At 41.7% G+C, this 14,122-nt stretch overlaps 1 protein-coding gene across 1 annotated transcript in view; it reads left to right on the top strand.

Moving 5' to 3' along the window:
* The window catches only part of MGMT (O-6-methylguanine-DNA methyltransferase), a 141,826-nt gene that overhangs the window by 14,095 nt on the left and 113,609 nt on the right, over window positions 1–14,122 (top strand). Inside the window, exon 3 of the mRNA XM_064716516.1 lies at window positions 6,277–6,416. Within this exon, the coding sequence (XP_064572586.1) occupies window positions 6,277–6,416 (140 nt within the window). The remainder of the gene's footprint in view (window positions 1–6,276; window positions 6,417–14,122) is intronic.

The following is a 14,122-nucleotide window of genomic DNA, read 5'->3' as shown; positions in this document are numbered from 1 at the left end:
AGAGGCTCAGCTGGGGAGGTGTTTATTGTTCCTGCGGCCAGCAGAGAATTCCATGGACCTGCGTCTCCAGTGCTTTTTGCTGGACAGCTGAAAGTTTGTTTTGGATGCTGCAGGAAGGAGAAGTGCACCCAGCAGGGACTGGGATTGTGGAGGGGGATGAGGTGCCTTGTGTCCAGGTCAGGCTTGTTCAGTCCACAGGAACCTGCAGCTGGATATAAAAGATTGTATTTTAGAACATTAAAGGTAATTTTAAAAGTTGTTGAGTTTTTTTTAGCCGGCTGTATTGACAGAACTACATGAGATAGGTGCCGAGAGGATTGTTTTGTTTCAAGACTTTACCCTTGGGTTTAGGAATATCTTCTTTTCCTCAAAAATTAGCTTTTGCCTTAATTTAAAACCTGTGAGGCACTTGGCTTTCTTTGGACTGACAGTTTTCCATATTTTTGGAGGATGCTGTGAGTGAAGTGTCAGTGGAGGGATGCTGGAATTGGGCATTACCTGGTTCAGAAATTATTTTTCCATTAAGTAACGAGGGGTGGTGGTCAGAGCTCCCTGTGTGTCGCAGAGGGCAGCAGCCATCTCGTCCTTTTTGGACAAGGAGCTCTCCGACTTTCAGGACAACTTTCTCACATCTTCAACTGTCCAGAAGAAGACGTCAAACCCTCAGGGGTGTGTTTGGATCAGGACATCCTTATCACAGAATTCCAGAATGGTTTGGGGTTTAAAACTCATCCAATTCCATCCCTGCCACGGCAGGGACACCTCCCACTGTCCCAAGTACTCCAATCCCAATGCCCAGCCTGGCCTCGGGCACTGCCAGGGATCCAGGGGCACCCACAGCTTCATATTTCTTTGGAGTTCACACCATTCTATTTAGTTGGAAGTCTTTGGACTCTTTTTTTTTTTTTTTCCAAGAGGATGAAACAGTTTTTAGAAAAATTTGTATTTTATTTTGAAAGGAAATCAGACATTTCAAAATGAGCAAACAGACCGAGAATTAAATGTTTCTCATTCTTTCTAACTTTTATTCCAGTATAGCAAAGTGATATTAATATTCCAATATATTAAACTTTCACTATATCTCACTTCAAGTTTCAATGTATTTCACTTTTATTGTGAAAATCCCAACAAACTCTTTCCTTCTTGCTTCCCTGCGGTAAAATTATTTGTAGTACAAAAACTCTTTGTTCTCTTGGAACAGTAGCTTTTGTAAGGTGAAAATATAGATGATTAATCAAGATATTAACAGGAGCAGATTTGTAGATTGTTCTGATTGCATGGATCCTGTCTTCTATTCACAGCCCTTAAATCTTTCTTTGCCTTGAAACACTAAAAAATGGCTTTTTCCTCTAAGACAAGGCCCATAAGGTTGGAAAACCACCCTCCACCCTGCACTATATGTGCAGAAATACATTACTTTTACTATTAATATCTTTTCCCATATTCTTTACATACAATGGATTGTTTCCTTTCAAATAAACAGGCAGAACCCAGTAAAACAAATACAGGAAGTTTTAAACTATTAAGGAGATGTGGAGAGAGGTGTAATTCAGTGAAATCCTTGGATGGGTGGCCCTCTGGCATGGGCAGCCTCATCAGTGGCAGAGGCTTTGTGACGCTAAATCATTTTACAAACATTTCTTTATGATGGATTTTTGCTTTGCCTGATGGGATTTGATAAGGATTTTGTTAGGAGGAGGATGCAAACTTAATGCATCAGGAAAGGGTGACTGAAATGAAGAAGCAAATTGCCAAACTGATGTATTCCCCTTAAATTTAAATCCAATATTTGAAGCTTTGATTGAATTTTAATTCAAAACTTGAATCAATAGCAAGGAGGTTTGAGATACTCAAAAGAAGGACTCTGAGAGCTCAGGCCTGGTGGTTTTTGCCTGTAATTAAGAGGAAGGAGCAGCTTCCCTGGCATTTATTGATCATCCTCAAACTCAACAAATGTCTGGAGTGGCTTTTTTAGTGAGTCCCTGATCCTCTATGGCACCATCAAAACAGGGCAGGTGTTTGTGAATTGTAGCTCATTTGTTGATGCAAACGTCAGGACTTTGATGGAGATTTTAGGATAAATTTATGGAGAATGGGAAGTGATGGAGGTTTTGGGATAAATTTGTGGAGAATGGGAAGTGATGAAGTTTTTGGGATAAATTTGTGGAGAATGGGAAGTGATGAAGTTTTTGGGATAAATTTGTGGAGAATGGGAAGTGATGGAGGTTTTGGGATAAATTTATGGAGAATGGGAAGTGATGAAGTTTTTGGGATAAATTTGTGGAGAATGGGAAGTGATGAAGTTTTTGGGATAAATTTGTGGAGAATGGGAAGTAAGGAAGTTTTTAGGATAAATTTGTGGAGAATGGGAAGTGATGGAGGTTTTGGGATAAATTTATGGAAATGGGAAGTTTTTAGGATAAATTTGTGGAGAATGGGAAGTGATGGAGGTTTTGGGATAAATTTGTGGAGAATGGGAAATGATGAAGGGTTTGGGATAATTTGTGGAGAATGGGAAATGATGAAGGTTTTGGGATAAATTTGTGGAGAATGGGAAGTGATGAAGTTTTTGGGATAAATTTGTGGAGAATGGGAAGTAAGGAAGTTTTTAGGATAAATTTGTGGAGAATGGGAAGTGATGGAGGTTTTGGGATAAATTTATGGAGAATGGGAAGTGAGGAAATTTTTAGGATAAATTTGTGGAGAATGGGAAGTGATGGAGGTTTTGGGATAAATTTGTGGAGAATGGGAAATGATGAAGGTTTTAGGATAAATTTGTGGAGAATGGGAAGTAAATGAACAGGTGGTGCTTGGTCACACCTCTCCTAGGGTGGGCATCAACACCTCCAAGGGAATCACCTGCAGGTGGTGATTCCAATGGATTCATACATGCAAAATTCAGATTTTATGGGTTAGAATTCCTATGATTGGTGCAATCTGGGGTCCTCTGGCAGTGATTTTGAGTGTTGGAAGGCAGTGTGTGGTTCCCTCCTAGCCCAGCATGGGAGCAAGTTTGGGTCAGAAACCTCCTGAGCATCTGGGTGGGTTCTTCAGCCCCACAGAAGTGTGAAGAACTAAACAGCATTTCCAAATGTGCAGCAGTGGCTTGGCTAGAAACGGTGGGAATGGGGCAATTTTGGGGTCTGGGGGAAGTAGGGGGAAGAATTGCAATGCAATTTCCTGCTGCTGGTTGTATTTCCATCACACGTACCTCAATTAACACTTGGTTAATCTGAAAATGATCAAGAGACCCTTTCTTGGAGGAACTGGGACATCTCCCTGATTAATGCAGGTTTGAAAAAATCCAATTGCAGGATGTGTGAGGCCACATTCGATTTGCCAGCTGAATATGTTATTTTTGCCTTGATTCCCAGAAATATTTGAGGGGAAAAGAAAAAAACTTGTGAGGGCTTCCATGCTGTAGCCTAATGGAAATCCCCTGCTAAATCAGATGCAGAGGGGATTATTGTTAATATTTTGATATTGGTGCGGTGGGTTTATATTGTAAAAGCAGAGTGAGGGAAATGGAAAAACCTGTGGAGAGGAGATCCATCAGAGATAGGGCTCTGATGGGAGGATTCAGTTCTCCATAATCCTGAAAGGAAAATCAGGGCTTGCTCTCTGGACTTTTCTGGAAAGCACAAATTGTTTCCTGGGACAACATGGAGCATGGAAATGCTTTGCTACAGATTTTTTTTTTTTTTTTTAAGCCTTGTTGATTCTCGAGATTTCTCTGCCTTTTTTATTTCTCTGTTCATCATTATGGATATGAATTGAATTCTAGGATGTCAAACCAATGTCCAGGGGAGTTTTTGGGGGTGTTAGGAGCAACAGAACATGGAAATATTTGAATTATTTACTGTAGTGTGAAAGCTGCTTAATGCAAATTTAAATAAAATTGCAATCTTCCAGTTTAGCAGTCTGGTGAAGTAAACTTACGGGTGTTGCACCTGTGGTTTTATTTCTTTGGGAGAACTCCAGAGGTTGGCAGGAGACGTTTCCTGTCTAAAAAGTGTATTTTTTTCTACCTTATATGAAAATTATGAGATATTTTGATACAGAATTAAAGGCATTTAATTTCTGGGAGGAAATTTCTCCTGTCCAGCCTAAATAACAAAATTTGTGTCTGGACAGAGGAGTGTGCATTGTACATCTGTCAGTGACCTTCATCCTGGAGCATCCCAACCCAATTGCACATGGATGTGGATCGATGTCCTGCAGCTTCATTCTTCTACAGAAATAAACCTCCTGAATATTGCTGCCCCATGAATATGATAAACAAGGCTGCAAATAGGGCTTGCAGTCACTCAGGGCTTCATCCATAAAGCTTAGTTCAACTTGGAGAGAGCTCAGAGGGTTATTGATAGTTCTCTGCTGCTCCCTGCATCCTGGGTTTTGGTCTGATGGAAATGTCCTGGAGCACATGGTGTGAGGTTCAGTGCATCTGGTTCAGGGCTGTCACACCAATAAACATGAAGAATGTGTGCTGGTTTGCCACATATGTAAATTTACTGCTTGTTTGCTGACTTCTGCAATGAGATGCTGCTCCAAAGAAGTTCTCCCATGTCCTCCAGGAGGGGGAAAGAACATGGAAAAAGTTGGTGGGAAAGGAGTTTGTTTGTGATGCCACCAAAGATTTGATTATTCAGCAGTTGGGGTTGCAGTCCAGGTAAATAAACCACAGGGAACCTGCAGGTCCTGGACTGCTCCAAGCTGAGTGAGGTTGCTCTGGTTGCTGCGTGTCTGTAATGGAGCAGTTGTGTAAGAGCTTCCCAAAATTCAGGCCTTTAGGTTTACTTTTGCTCTAGTTCTGCAAAAACTGTCAGCTTGATGGTTTTTCTGCTCTCTCTCACACTGGTTATATTACTCACAGATGTGACTTCATTCCGCAGCACTTAATAATGGGGCTTGAAAAGATTCTCTTGTTTGGAAAACAACTGATTCTTGTACAGCTGTGAGCAGTGGGCAGCTGTAAGTCACCGTGCTGGACCTTCCTGGCTCCTGCTGCACCCCTGCTCTGGCGTTCATGGAATCCCAGAATGGGATGGGTTGGGTTGGAAGGGATCTTAAATCTCATTTCATGGGCAGGGACACCTTCCACTGCACCAGGTTGCTCTAAGCCCCATCCAACCTTGAACACAGGGAATTAAATAAAAGAAATCCAAGAAATTTGTTGTTCTCTCAGTGTTGTCTCAGGAAAGCTCATGAAGTTCAACAGGGTGCTGCAGCTGGAGGGACAGGACACGGGGAATGGCTTCCCAGAGGGCAGGGAAGGATGGGATTTTGGGAAGGAATTGTTCCCTGGGAGATTGGGCAGGCCCTGGATCCCTGGCAGTGCCCAAGGCCAGGCTGGACATTGGGGCTGGAGCACCTGGGACAGTGGAAGGTGTGGAAATAAGTGATTTTTAAGTTCTCTTCCATCCCAGACAGTTGTAGGAGCCTGTTATTCTGTGTTTGCTGGTGGAGTTACCTTGTGCTGCTTCACAGTTTCTCAGTTTTTCCCTTTTTTTCCCAGTTTCACATGAACTGAGCTCTTTGGAGCTCAGGACTTTGTGTGGTCTGGACCAAAGGTTTGGTGTCTGGGTGGCTGCAGAGGACACTGGTGATGTCCTGTCCTGTCCTGTCCTGTCCTGTCCTGCTGCAGTGATGGCACAAACCAAACTGGGAACACAACTCACACTTCCAGGCTGTGGTTTTTTTTTTAGCCAAGATGAATTTGACAAGTCTGTTATTGTTGGTCTTGTCCAATATTGGGAAATACTTGGCAGCTGTTTCCAGCTACATCCTATCAGTAATTGTAAAAGCAGACTGGTAACAATGGGAATAAAAATATGCTTCTTTTCCTAAGGAATGATTGATTTTTTCATGTGTTTTCTTTTCCAGCAGACATATTCTATTTGTGTTCCAGCTGTTATTTGCATAACACTGCTGCTCTAAACCACTGAATCTACTTTGTTGTCACAACAGTCCTGTTTTAAATAAGTGTCACAACACATTGGATTTTAGCTGATAAACCAGCCATGCAACTGCTGCTATTTCATGTTTTTATGAAGATCACTATGCTGCTAGTTAATGTTTTTTTTTGAGACTTTGATTTAGGTGCTGACTTGTGAAGATAGATCATTTTAAGTTGGAATTTTGAAAGTGAATGCTGTAGTTGAGGAAACTTGAAATTCACTGTTGTCTCCCTTTTTTCAAATTGCTTTTGAAAACTCCTCGAATCTGTTCCTTGGTGCAAATGCCTGCAGTTAAAGAGGGTTTTATTTCCTGGAACAGGTGAATTCCAAGCAGGGAGGATCTCCATGCCAGGAGAAGCAGGTGGTGCTGCTCAGCCCCCTGGGCAGGATGGAGATCTCGGGCTGTGACAAGGGCGTCCATGAAATCAAACTTCCCAAACCCAGCCTGCCGCCACCGGGGTGAGTTCGTGTCCTGTTGATCCCGGCCCTGTGCTTGTGCTGGGGGAACGGGATTGCCCAGAGCGTCTGAGAGCGCTCTTGGTTGTGCTGATCCTGCTGGGAGGGGGCTCTTGGGCCCTTAGGGACTCCAAAATGCATCAATTCCTCTGTGCCTCAAAAATATCGTCAAAAACATTTTAAACTCTTAGTGTTTTTAAGGTAAGTGTTGAAAGAATCCTTCCCGCCTGCCTTAATTTTTGGCACCCATACAAATGTCACTGAGGGCAAAATCTCCTTGCACACCTCACAAATCTTGCAGACCTACACCTGTTTTTATATGTTTATACTTTTATATTTTTATATTTTTATATTCTTATATTCTTATATTTTTATATTTTTACATTTTTATATTTTTATATTTTTATATTTTTATATTTTTATATTTTTATATTTTTATATTTTTATATTTTTATAATTTTATATTTTTATTTCTAATTATTGATTTTATATGTTTTCTATACATTTAATATATTCACATTTTTATATTTTTGTATTCTATATCTTTATACTTAATATATTCATATATTCATATTTTATATTTTTATATTTAAGTTATTCTATTTTATATTACTAGATTTGTATTCTATATACATAAATTATTATATATTATTTTTATATTTAAGTTATTATATTTTATATTACTAGATTTATATTCTGCATACATAAATTATTATATATTATATTTTATATAAATAATTTTATGTTTATTTTTATATTTCTATATTTTATATTATTTTATATTTTAGTTTTTAATATTTTTAATTCTATATTTTTCTATTTTCATTTTTTTATATTTTTATCTAGAGATCTGTGCTCCAGCAGGTAGAAGCAGGACTGACTGATTGTTTTAATTACTGTGTAGTACTGGTGAGAGCTTTGGTTGCTTTCCCAGAGCTGTAATGTCTGCTGGAGTTTGGATCAGATCCCATGTGGCAGTGGAGGTGATGTCTCAAATCCAGGCCTGGCTGAGGGGGCATCAGTTCCTTTTCCTGTTGTGTTCAGTCTGCTGGAGTCCATCTGTCCTGCTCTCATCTTTGATTTTTTTTCCTTATTTGTGAGGAAATGTTCAGTGACATTTTTAAAAGGAATGTTGAATTCATTCAGAATTAGGTGCTAAATTTCTATGCCGAATTTCTTTTGCAAAATCAAGACTTGTTAGACTTTCTCAGACATCTCTAAGACTGGTTTTTCAGCTGAGTTTGTTAATTAAATTCCACTTTTCCACAGTCTGCTACATCAGTGCTGCCACTGACAAGACTCAAACAGGTTTGGCTTCTTTTCTCAACATTGTCTTTTTTTCACGCTGTGTTTGCCTCTGAAGTTCTCCATGGATTTTCAGGATGCTTGTTTTCCTTTTTTATTCTCCTTGTAACTGAAATGGGTGTGAAATTAATCAGGACTATGGAGCATAATGTGTGTTCTGGTTGAAATATGATTTCACCTTCCATACAAAAACTCTGAAGCTTCTGGATTTCACAGTTTTACCAACTCCAGGGGTATGGAAATGACTGCTGCACTTCCTTCAGATTCTGGATTTCTGCTGATGAGGAATGGAAATAAATGGGTATTTAGGGTATAGCTGTAACTTGGCTTTGCTGCAGAGCAAAACCTGCCTGGAGAGCAGCCCAGGGGATGAGGATTTTCACCTTGTGAAGGGGAAATGTCAGTGAGGGAGTGGAATAACAGCTGGAAAAAGGTTTGGGGGATCTCATTTGTAGGGATGGGTGCTGCTCTTTTACCAGAACATCTGGTAAAAAAAATCTGGTTTTGTTTTACCAGGACATCTGGTTTGCTGTAACATGTTCACGTTCTCTGGTTGAAGTTTCTCATGATCTTGTCCTTCATCAGAAGTTGTACAGTTTGGATCCTTTTCCTAAATTTTAATTTTCACCTGTTCTAGATCTCCCCTTTTCTCAGTGGTGAGCTGACTTCACTTCATTTGAGGCATTAATGGCATCCTGGTAGCTCTCAACCTCACAGGCTGCATGATTTATGTGCCAAAATTGTTGCATTAGAGGGTCTATCACTCAGGAATAACTCTGAAGCTAAAGGCAGGAAGAGTGCTTTTATGATTACTTTAAGAATTTAAATCTGAAGAAGAAAGGTGGGACTTCCTTTTGTCTTTAGCACTGATAAAGTTCTAAAAATTTTAAAGCCATCTGTAAATGTTTGTGCTGAAGTATAACATTTAATCTCTCCTACTCATCGCTGGTGAATAGTTGTTAAATCTGGCCTCATTATTTTCGACAGAATAAAATAAAAACAAAGCAGTGCCTGGTGTTTCTCCTAACTGGCTAATAAACGCCATGGCAAGAACATTGGGTGGGAAAAAAAAACCATAAGAAACATAAAAATTGATTTTAATGGACCCCTGTCAGAGAGAACCATAATGAGCACAAGTCTGGTAATAAATATTGGTATTCTGCTCCACAGTGCTTGGGACTTCTCATGTGGAATTGCATGTAACAATCAATAGAGATTTTAGGGTTTTTTAACAACAAAAATAAGTAAACCTTTGAAATATATAAATACTTAAGACTTGCAATCTGTCAGACAAACCTGGTAGTTGTAGAAAAATCTGATAAGAGCCCCTGGTTAATGGCATAATCGCTTTGTGGAGATCTCGCTCTGTTTTACAGCTTGTAAAATGCTGTGCAATTAATCACCTGAGATTACAACCTCCTCACTGATGGCTCTCCTTAAAACTTAAGAACACAGACTATAATGGAGCCTAAAAGGAGAAGCAACAAAGTAAAACCCAGTTTCAGTATGCTTGAAAGAAATTGATCTATTAATGAGATGAAACTAATTGTAATAACCTGAGGTTATTCTGCTCCTCGGGAAGCTGCAGGGCTTAAAACTCCAGACACGTCACACAGGGATGGTTTCTCTTGGAGAGGAGGCATCTTTATCCAGGCTTCTGAAATCCTGGATGTGCATCCCATTCCTGGATGGGCTTAGAGCAGCTGGGACAATGAGAGGTGTCCCTGCCAGGTAGGGGTGGCACTGGGTGGGCTTTGGGGGACCCAAACCAGGCTGGGATTCTGTGATAAGGATGCCCTGATCCAAACAGGTCCCTGAAGGTTTGACATCTTAATCTGGACAAGTGTATCTATTTCTAAGAACTTCAGTTTCACAGTTGATATGTTAAAAACCCTTAAGTGTGTATAAGCTGTGTATATGTATTTTTTAGATATATTTATATATATATATATAAAGAGAGAGAGATTAAAAAAAAGTAAGTTATATAGTTTCTATTATATTGTTTATTATTATGTAATTTATTATGATATATACAATATATAATTGTATATATACAATATATATAATATACAATATATATAATATACCATTATATTGTATAATATATATTATATTACAATATAATATATATTGTAATTATACAATATAATGGTATATTATATATATTTTATGCTATATCAGCTGTTGTAGTTTTTCTTTCAGTTCATGCCAATCTAATGATAAGTTTGAATCAATATTTCTCCAACATCCCAGCCTGAAATATTACAAATGTTTAACACTTCTTGCTCATGTACAAAAGAACAACTCCCTTTCTTTTACTGGCATTATACTTCAAAGTGTCTTCAGCAGCTTTGGAGTTTCAGAATTAGGTTTTTTGCTATTCTGCTGCCAACTGTGGTGTTCCCACACTGGGATGACTCTGCTTTGAGAGGCCTTGACTCATTCCAGAGGTGCAGGAGTAAATTATCCCCTTGGTGAGCAGGTAACACAAACCATGGTTTTCCCTCTAATGAATATTTACAGCACAAAATACTTAGGAATTGTGAGCTGTGGACTTGGCATTGGGGTGGCATGTTTGGGCAGCCTGACAAATGGTCAAACCCTGCATTTTCCTGGTGTAGGAATTGCCTGGTAGGAATAGACCCAGGCTTCATTTTGGGCTCTCTCAGGAGCAGTGTGATCTCATCTGCCCTCTGTGTTCCCTGCAGGTTATTTGTAATTTTCCTTAGTGTTTTATTTCCTTCCATCTTACTGAGGGACCTCAGAGGAGGAGGAGCAAGGAGCCAGTTTGGCCCTTCCCATATTATTAATCTGCCTCACCCTTTCAGGGTGAATCTGCAGTTCAAGAAGTTCACCAGGGTTTCAGTCAGCCTCTCTCTGTCCCTGTAACACGATCAGAAGCTCTCCAGAATCTCAGTTTAAGCAGGTTTCCAGCTATTAGAGATGGAAGGGAGATCTCAGGTGTGTGCAAAGGCAGAGGATGCAATGGGGCAGGGAATCTGCTAAGGGCCTAGAACAATAACTTGGAGAGGTGTGAACCACTCTGTTCATCTCTGAGGTATTTAATCATAGCCAGTGGTGATGGTTTAAATGTCAACTTTGCTAACTGTTTCATTCCTCATGCTGTAAAATTTACTGGGAGTGATATCTCACTTTGATGCCACAAGTGGGAGGCATTTGGGAGAGTGCCACTCCTCCTATTTTTCCACTGAGCATCAGCCAAGGCTAAGAAACTTAGTGGAGCTCAGGGGCACAGTAAAAACCCACTGAAGGAGGTAAGGATGTGACTTCTCTGCTGCTTGGAGTGGATTCCTGGTTTGCCATGAACATCTGAGGTGACTTCTGTGAGTAGAGGATTATTGGCAGTGTGGCTTGGAAGAGGCTCCACTCTTCCTCATTCAAGTTCTTCCTTGAATATTGTGTAACAACAGAGATTTTTCTGTTGGTGCAGGATAAACCCTGAATGAGCCAGAGGACATCCTTGGGGTAAAGAAATTAATGTGTTGGGATGAGCTCTAAATGGAGAGTGGGAGCAGGGAAAGGAATGGGGCTGGGGAAGGGAATGGAGAATCCCTGAGGGAGCTGGGCAGGGGCTCACCTGGAGCAAAGGAGGATCCCCAGGGATCTTTTCCCTCTCTGGAATTCCCTGCCAGGAGGGCACAGCCAGAGGGGATGGGGCTGTGCTCCAGGGAACAGGGACAGGAGCAGAGGGAACGGCCTCAGGCTGGGCCAGGGCAGCTCAGGGTGGAAATTAGGAGAAAACTTCTCGTGGAAAGGGTTGTAAAGCTTTGGAATAGCCCAGGGAGGTGTTGGAGTCCCCATCCCTGGGTGGGTTGAAGCTTGAGGACGTGGTTGGTGGCTGGATTTGATGATCTTGGAGGAATTCTCCAACTTTAACAATTCCACAATTCTGTGGCACCTGGTTCCTGTGGGTGATGCTTGTTCAAATCCAGGATTTTGGCCTTTTAACCCCTCCCAGAGCTGACAGCATTGGTTTTCACACTGATGAGCCAAGGGACAGCCTGTTTGTGGTGCCTGTGTGGAGCAGTCACCAGAAGATCACTCTTACATAAATGTTCCTCTTTCAAAGAAAACCTTTCATTTCCAAATATCTTTTAACTTGTGGCACAAAAAATCTCATTGAATTTTCTACCACTGGTTTTGGAAACAAAACATGCAGATGCCTGGGTAATAGGGAGATGATGCTTGTTACTTCAAATTACTTCAAAATAACAGGAAAGTGTATTTTAAAAAATAGGAAAGAAAGGAAAAAAGAAATATTGCCTTCTCTGGTAGAAGTCTCTACAAATATCCAGGCATCAATCTTTATTTCAGCAGATTCAATGGATGTGGCAGGAAGAGTTATTATATAGCATAGTCCTCCTTTTATTAAAAATAAACTGGGCTAGGGTTTTTCATAGTTTCTTGTGGAGATGCTACAGATTGTTTATGCTGCATCAAGCTAAGAAAACTTTTTATTGGAAGTGGTGTTTCCAAAACATAAACAAAACAACTTTCTGCATGTTTTTAGAGTTCAGCCTGACACGTAGCACAGCTCAAAGATGCGGTTTCACATGGTTTTAGCAATGGTTTGTGGGCAAAGTTTTATTGTCAGGTCTGGCTGGTGAATTTAATTCTGCATGATTAGCAAAACCCACGTTCCTCTCTCACTGAGGCTGAAGTGAATCTTGAGCAACTCCACTGTAATCAATACTCGACTTTAGCTGTGTTATTTTCCCTGACAGCACGGCTGCATTTCTATTATCTGTCAAAGGCAGCATTGCAGGATTCAAATAGGAGTGGGTTTTGCAAGGCTTCAGTTGTGGTTTTCTCCTGAAATCTTGGCAGAGAAGCCTTTGAGGGCTCTGTGCAAGAAAAGAAAAATCAAAGTGCGGATTTTTTATCGGTGGATGAGAAGGTGGACAAGAGCTGGTCATGTTCACTCAGAGCCCCCTGGGCAGCAGGAAAGGGGAATTGTGTGCCCAGGTGAGCCCCACCTGCAGAGCCCAGCCCAGGAGGGACCTGGAGCTGCTGGGGAATCCAGAGGAGGCACCAAATGCTCAGGGGATGGAGCAGCTGTGCTGGGACACCTGGGGGGCTCACCTGGACAGGGGAAGGTTGGGGTGAGCTCAGAGTGGCCCCACAGCACCTGAAGGAGCCACAGGAGAGCTGGAGAGGAGCTGGGGACAGGGGATGGAGGGACAGGACAGAGGGAATGGCTCCCAGTGCCAGAGGGTAGGGCTGGATGGGAGATTGGGAATTGGGAATTCCTGACTGGGATGGGATTCCCAGAGCAGCTGGGGCTGCCCCTGGATCCCTGGCAGTGCCCAAGGCCAGGCTGGACATTGGGGCTGGAGCACCTGGGACAGTGGGAGGTGTCCCTGCCATGTCCCTGCCATCACTGGGTGGGATTTGAGGTCCTTTCCAACCCAAACCATCCTGGGATTGTTCAAACCCCTGCAGTGCTGGTTCCCCTCAAGCCCTGCACGTTGCTCCCATCACACATTTCATAGTCAGGGCTCTCCAGGCTGCTCTTCCAGACCCGTGTCAGTAAAACTCTGCTGTGGTTCAGTTCTGTCCCTCCAGGAGAGCTGCAGGAGGGATTCCTGTTACACACACCCAGCTGTGTCTGTGCTCACACCCCTCTGTTCCATCCCAAAGCACCTCTGTGGCTTTAAATTGCTCCCAGCATTATCTGTGCATCTAAATTTTTCTTTTTGAGGACCACAGAAATGAGGGAGGAAACCCAAGATGAAGAGTTGCAACATTGAAAACACCCACTAATTCTGGGACATAATAGAAACATAATCCATGTCATTATGCAGCCCATTTTCCCATCCTTACAGCAAGGATTTGCAATGGAAAAATGCTCCACTGCATTAATCTGCCTCTGGCAGGGGCAGTGGAAAGGTTCCACTCCTGGCCTGAATTACTCCTGGCATTGGTGGAGTCACACCAGGCACTGTTCCTGTGGCACAGCACAGGGCAGGGAGTCAGGAGAGGATTTGTTTTCTGGGAATTTTCTCGAGGAGATGATGCTGCATAGACAAATTCTCCCACTCCTCTTTGGTGGAATCATTTTTCATCACTATTAGAGCTCTGCATCTTCCAGACCAGAAAGAGAGAGTCATATTTGTGGTATTTTCAAGTGGGTGTCTGCACAAGTTATATTATCTAATACAGTTTCTTGTTATTTTTGCTGTTTTAAAATATCAGCACTGTAAAATGTGATCAGTGGGCTCTTCTAACATGTCTTGATTTAGGAGCCAGCCCTGAGGGTTACAGACACAGCCCAGCTGAGCAGCAAAGCTTGGTGTTGTGCACCCTGAAACTGGGCTTGTGCTGTTCAGACAGAGCCCTGTCCATGTTAATGTGCAAGGGTTGGAAACATCAGGTCAGTGCCA

Source organism: Zonotrichia leucophrys, chromosome 6 (assembly GCF_028769735.1).
Source record: "Zonotrichia leucophrys gambelii isolate GWCS_2022_RI chromosome 6, RI_Zleu_2.0, whole genome shotgun sequence".
Taxonomy (NCBI): Eukaryota; Metazoa; Chordata; class Aves; order Passeriformes; family Passerellidae; genus Zonotrichia; species Zonotrichia leucophrys.
This window is presented reverse-complemented; position numbering and strand designations above follow the sequence as displayed.